Source organism: Malania oleifera, chromosome 3 (genome assembly GCF_029873635.1).
Source record: "Malania oleifera isolate guangnan ecotype guangnan chromosome 3, ASM2987363v1, whole genome shotgun sequence".
NCBI lineage: Eukaryota > Viridiplantae > Streptophyta > Magnoliopsida > Santalales > Ximeniaceae > Malania > Malania oleifera.
Genome location: NC_080419.1, coordinates 33,814,709 through 33,821,865, shown reverse-complemented (window position 1 = coordinate 33,821,865; position 7,157 = coordinate 33,814,709). Strand labels below are relative to the sequence as shown.

Here is a 7,157-nt window from a genome sequence, read left to right as displayed (position 1 = left end):
TAGATGATGTTCACTTCATATTGAAATTTCATACTAAAAAATTTTCTTTCTAGCAAACTTCCAAAAGTTATTACTTACAAGGATATGAAGTAATTGTGACTTAAAATTATATACATAATAATAATAATAATAATAATAATAATAATAATAATAATAATAATAATAATAATAATAAATGGAAATGAATTTTAAATTAAAATAAGATATTATCAGCCAAAAGGCAATTTGAACCATCCATTGTTGATAGAGAGATAAAAAGAATATTGCTAGATATACAAAAAACCAAGAGTTTGAACATGCCTGTGTCTGCTCTTTCCTTCTATATTAAGATGTCAGTGGTGCAGTATGTAAGCATTACCCTAACAGTGGTTAAATCAAAGACAACCATGAAATCCATGCGTAACAACCAACTCTACAATCGTCTATAGCATTAACAATATAAGCAAAATGAATTGAATTTCCAATTTAAGCAAACAACTCCTACGATATAAAATACAGTAAATGAATCCCAAGAGTTTTCAATCATCACAAAGCCAGAGTTTTCAAAAGCTTGATTATTTTCCATTTCAAACTTCTCATTAGACAATGTGAACTGTATTATCACGTCAGGTAATAAAATATTATATTAACATTAAAAATTATGCCCGCTTATCAATAAGATCACACCACATATATTGTTGCTGGAAATAGGGATGAGACTGCTTACAACATCCACATTCACCAATCCCTGGTAAAAATGGGAGCCTTGCACATGGGGCTTAGGCTGACCTTTAAATATGTATTCCTTCAAAGTGCAGTGCTTGATTTGTACCCTTCCTTCATCTACAGCAACAATAACAAGCTCCCGAGGAATTTGTACTCCAGCAATAAGGTACCTCATGAGGAGAGCAGTTCAGGTGTAAAATTGGATACAAAGTTTTTTTTCATGATCTCAGCGCAATGTGAATGTGAAGCGTTTTTTTCCTCATTCCAGTTGAACTTGCAGATATATTTTGTTGAACACAAGCATTCCACTTGTTCCTCAGAAAAATCTTCTGATAATTGAATAATTTTTTGAACATCATGAAAAATGATGCAGTAAACACATTTTGCAATGTCATTTCCTCTGCTAAGATATTGGTAGAAAAGGATTCATATAGCCGACCCCACTTAGTGGGACTAAGGCTTGGTTTTGTTATTGTTGTTATTTCCTCTGCTAAGATATCATTGAAAGATGGCAACAAGAGAACAGAAGTCGTTTGTTTGCAGGTAGGCGACCAGAAGCTGTAAATAAATTTACCACTTAAAAAATTAAGCATTTTTTGGCTGCTGCTTAATGGCCTGTTCAGTCAGAAAGGCATCCCGTGGTTTGTCATAGCAGCATTCTATTGAACCTGCTCAAGAGTCGATGTTTACTCAGGTGCATCAATTGGTCCAATCTATGAACCAGAGTTTGTTTGATTAGCTCAACATGATCATATTTTCATCGTCACCAAAAATCTCCACATGAGCACTTCCCATCCTTGAAATGGTGAAACCGGCTATTATCCCGAACTACTATCTCCCTACCAACAATTTTCGATATGAACTTTGTGGCTGTGTGACAGTCTGCACACACCCGAATATTCTTTGTGACACAAATAGTTGTTCCAGCAGGAGTGCTAATTATGCCGAAAGCTATGGCGAGTCTTTCGCTGTGGCTACACAATAAATATCTTTTTTGTTCCTCCTCTACATCGTGGAGCACATCCTTTGTGTCAGGAACATACCCTTCAAGTTCCATCCGCTCTAAAAGAACATTTAGGGCCTTATTTATTCGATCATAATCTGGGTGGGATTTATCTCCTGCCACAAAAGCATGTACCTTGCTCTTTACTTCAATCCAGCTGCAAGCTGGTTTTTTTCTCATGCCCTTGTTTCTCATAGAGATTCTTAACTTTGCTGCATCTCTCCATCTTCCTGCAGCTGAATATACATTTGACAGAAGAACATAAGCCCCCAAGTTCTCAGGGTCAACCCTAAATATTTTCTCAGCAACCTTCTCAGCCAATTCAATGTTTTTGCGGAGCCTACAAGCAGCCAACAATGTTGACCAAACACTCCCTGTTGGTTCAATATGCATGCTAGAGATGAAATCATAAGCTTCCTCCAACCTACCCACTCGACCAAGAACATCTGCTACAGCAGCATAATGCTCCAACCCTGGAGAAATCCCATAAGTTTGGGTCATATTTTTGAAATATTTCAAAGCTTCATCTTTCAATCCAGTATGACTACAAGCAGTTAAAACAGCAAGAAATGCCACATGGTTGGGTTTCTCTCCTTCCATTTCCATCTGCTCAAATAAGGAGATTGCACAATGAGCATGCCCATGCAAAGCATAGCCCATTATCATGGCCGTCCATGACACATCATCATGTTGCTGCATGCTATTAAATATCCATCTAGCAAATCTAATATTCCCACATTTGGCATACATATCTACCAGTGAACTAGCTATAAATACGTTATCATCAAATCCACCCCTAATTATGTATCCATGGAGTTGCTTCCCTAGATGTAGTGTTGTCAAATGAGCACAAGCTGGCATGACACTTGAAAAGGAAACAGGCTTGGGTTTGACATTGGCCATCAACATCTGTCGAAACAATTTCAGGCCTTCATCGAACTGTGCATTCTGCACACACCCTGCAATGATAGAGTTCCATGAGATGCAGTCACGTTGAGGTAAGAGATAAAAAATTTGAAGTGAATCTTCCACCCGAGTGCATTTTGCATACATGTCAATCAAGCTACTTCCAATAAACACATCTGTGTCAAACCCATGCCTAATTACATAGCCATGGATCTCCTTTCCCTTAAAAACATTGATACATTCTGCAAAGATAGGGAGGATGCTGGACAAAGTGAAAGAATCAGGTTTCAAGCTGGCATTCCTCATCTCCCTAACCATAATTAAAGCTTCTTTGTACAAACCATGTTGTACATTTCCAGCAATTAAGGTATTCCATGAGACAAGATCCTTTTTTGGCATCATATCAAAAAGTTTTCTCACACTGTTGATTTGTGAAGCCCTTTTGTCTCCCATTATCTTTGAAATATCATCTGTTTCCACACAAGAATTGTCAAAAACTTCTTTCTCTACTTTTCTATATAACAAACTATCATTCATTAAAACCGAAGCAGATTCAGGATCAAAGCCAGGAAGCTGTTTCTCAAATTTGGGTAGCAAGTCACCCCTACCCACTTCTCCGTTTGAATTCCCATCCACAAATACCATCGTTCCATCACCTTTAGACTCCTCGCGCGTGATTCTACTGGTTGCTTCATCAAAACTAGTTAAGTCACTCCCACACTTGCGAATCCACTCTGGTTGAGGAATTCCATCGAGCAGTTCAGACGCTTGAAATCTCATCCCACCCCTAGCATCCAAACTCTGCAATTTATAATACATATTCATAAGCGCATTACCCGTGTACAAATCGAAGTCCATACCAAGACGAATAATGCACCCATGCACCGATTCACCAAGCCTCAAATCCATCAACCAAGCGCACGATTTTAGAACAGAAGGGAACACATTGTGATCTGGGTGTTTACCAGAAGCCTGCATTTGTCTAAAAGAGGCCAAGGATTGGACGAAGCAGCCATGGTAGGCGTAGCACCTGATGATTGATTTCCAAGCTAGAGCAGGGGGAGAGTGAAGGGTGTTGAACACAAGGATTGAGTCATGCAAGAGGTTCAAGTTCGAGTAGATGGAGAGAACGGCAGCCATGGCAGAGGGAGAGAGTCCTTTGGCCTTGATGATTTGGGCATGGAATTGCTTAGCTTGGAATCTTGATTTTATTGAAGATGGGTTCTGGAGGAGGGCTCTGACAAGAGTTTGACTGCAACTCATTTAGTCGCTCACCATATCCGTTGAGGAACACAGGAGGAGGAACGTCGTTCTCGAATTGGTAAGATGACACTTATCGAACTCGAATTTTCAAATCTTTCAAATTACTTCGATATACGCGCAACGGGCACACGCTTGCGCCCCGTGTCAGCCATTAGAATAAATTAAAAGAAAATTATGGAAGGGAAAAGAGGAGGGCGTGAGAGTGTTAAGTAAAATGCCTTGAATTGATTCCATGCATTTGAAATAAAAAAGCTAGAAAAAAATTGAAAAACTAGTAAGATGTTTTATTAATTTTTTTGAAATTAAAATAAATAAATAAACTAATTGAACTCATGTTCATTTTTGTACTTGAATCAAATAACAATTAAAAATATAATTAAAATAATAAAAATAATATAAAATTTTAATGTTATAATAAAAAATAAAAATTAATTATATTTAATTATTATTATTCTAAATACTTTTAATGCTCTAAGAAAATTTTATTCTACATGGCATTTAAATATAGTAAAAATAATCATTTAAATGATTTCGATTTTTTTTTTCAAAATTGAAGAAATTTTTATGAACATTTTATTTTAATTATATTTTTAATTCACATGTCATTTAATTTTAGTTTTAATTAGTTTTTTTTTTGTATAAAATGAATGATTTAATCGACAAAAAGTCAAATCTGAATATTAAAGTACATGTTACGATAATAGCCAAAAGTCATAAAATTAGTTTTATAGTTTTTGTGAAAACTAATAATAGAAATAAAAAAAAAACCAGCACCACAATAAAACACTTTATTTTAACATATGTTTTCACTATGCAACAATGAAAACACAAAACACAAAACACAACTAATACCAAACAACCCATAGTGTTTTTAAAATTGGACCCATAACCAAATCGAGTGGTTTACAAGTAAATTAGTCTGAACAATTCCATTATTTTGATTTGACTACTAGTTAATTATTAATTTTATATTTATATTTTATATGCACATATATAAAAAACTTATGTAAAACAAAATAAATAAAATTTTACATTATGTTTAATAAAAAAAATACACGTAATACATATTTTATGCATCAATCTTCTATATCTGTACTTCCATATATATTAATCTCAGAGAAGGGAATCTCCTGGCTTGGTCATGCCTTTTGAACATCCAAATATATTACTAGAGTTGGTTAGTTTCTTGTTGTCTCATGTTGGTTGTATATCACACAATCTAGTTTGTTGGGTTATCAATTGCAAACCTTAGATAGTTGAGCATGTCAACTATATAAATTTACATGTATGCCTAAAACATTAGGAATTCATGGTGGGGGTGTTCTCGCATGTTATTAAGTTTGTTTCTTTTCTTTTAATAGAAGATTAAGGTTAGGATGTATTGCTCATGTAAATTGACTGGCTTGTGTGCATGGCATTCTATCTCTACACTCGCAAGATAACAAATAAATGAATTTGACCGTGGGGTATTGGTTGAACTAGGTTGGTGCCATTATAGTGGGTAAAAATTTGTTGGAAAAGTTAGACCTTATGCTAGATGACAGTAAAGCCTATTCATCAACGGCGAATTTGGCTTGGGATAGAGTTAGTCAATTAGAAAACCTTCTTAGTTTCTCAAGTATTAATTATGTGATTCCATTGGTAGTGCAATGCAATTGGTTAACCAAAGACTTGGTTAAGTTGTGGCAGAGGCATATTGATTTCATGAATGGAAGGTTTGATTCTGTTGATGGGCAAATAACACCTCTTAAGAGGTGGTGGCAAAGCAATTGGTTAACTAAATACTTGGTTAAGTTGTGGTAGAGGCATATTGATTTCATAAATGGAAGGTTTGATTTTGTTGATGGGCAAATAACACTTCTTAAGAGGGCTATTATTCAGACTCTCTCATATAAGGTTCTAGCTCCCAAGCCAAAATCCTTTTCGATTAGTCAAAGTGCAAAGGAGAACTTATTGTGAGATGTGGAGTAGTACTTTAAGGCTACTTGAATTCAAAAGAATGAAATGATTGCCATAACATTGATGTACTTGTCTATTGATGCAAAATTGTTGTTGTGGACTTGAACAAAGGAGGATGCTTCATGTAGGACGAGAATGGTCGACTTATGTCCTATGTTTTCAACCCTCACACAAGCACATATACTTAATACACTTTAAATTAAGAATTTAATTATCCAAACATAAACACAATAAACTAGAGGATTTTTCACATGTTTTGGGATTTTGAAAGGGTGTATGATGCTGTTTTGAAAAAAGTCCCAAGAGTTCTTTCACAAAGGAATCAAGTTAAATGCGGAAAAGATGCTATTTCAATATTTAAAGAATAAAGTTCTATGATTAGCACAACAATATTCCCCATAATTGATTTAAAGCTAGCAACTATCAATATTGCAATCTATGGATTTAAAGGGCTTATCAAATATGGAATTTTAGATTTCCAGTAAAGGCTTACAATTCAAATAAGTGCTGAAATTACCAAGAGAATTGTTTGGATGACTTGACGTTATTCAACACAAGTCTTAGACCATGCTAGAAAATTCCTTGGAACAAACTTTGAAACACCAAGACGGACGCAACAATGTAATGGAGGGGAAGTGGCTATGTGGGGGATATTTTGGTGTGGCCGTGTGGATGTGTTGGAGGATAGTTAGAACACATCTGAAGTTCTTCATGCACGCTTTAAAATATGGATATTTATGCAGCAAATGAAATGATGGATTGGTGGCCTTGGGGTGTAACTTGGTGATGTCCGTGTGGGTGATGGAGGGAAGTCGTGAAGGTGGGATAAGGATGGAGTCTCTGGATAGAATAGTGGTCTCTCACCACTTGATCTTCGAGGAGAACGATGTAATGTCTCACTATACAATCACAAGGATTGGAAAAAGCTTAACAAACTTCAACAAAGGAATTTCCTTTCAATATCAATACTTTTCTCTCTACATAATTCTTACAATAAAGGGGTATATATAATAGCTAGGCATGGGGGGACAAAGCATTAATAAGCTTAACTAGCATGGGGGGACAAAGACGTCATTAAAAAACTAACAATTTCCACACAAGCATGGGAGACACAAATTGTAATAACCCAAGAAAAAAAAAATGAATAATAATAATAATAGTTAGTATTAAAAAAAGAAAGTGTTTCTCTGTTAGGATCCTTGATTTCATGTTTGATGCCTACGAAAGACCTTGTCTAAGCGAGTGCTCAGAGACCATTGCGGCTCAGTCGCTCCCTGGAGGTCGGTCTGGTCAAAATGGAATTTCATAGGATAAACAGGGT

General features: G+C 35.6%; 1 protein-coding gene across 1 annotated transcript; it reads right to left on the bottom strand.

Moving 5' to 3' along the window:
• Nucleotides 1–539: 539 nt before the first annotated feature.
• On the bottom strand, nt 540–4,049 carry LOC131151107 (putative pentatricopeptide repeat-containing protein At3g23330). The gene has a single exon (XM_058102309.1). The coding sequence runs from the start codon at nt 3,875–3,877 to the stop codon at nt 1,469–1,471; it is 2,409 nt and encodes an 802-aa protein (XP_057958292.1). The 5' UTR covers nt 3,878–4,049; the 3' UTR covers nt 540–1,468.
• Nucleotides 4,050–7,157: the final 3,108 nt, after the last annotated feature.

What these genes read in the sequence shown, in the direction of transcription:
- LOC131151107 (XM_058102309.1), bottom strand. Translation starts at nt 3,877, where the DNA reads ATGAGTTGCAGTCAAACTCTTGTCAGAGCCCTCCTCCAGAACCCATCT.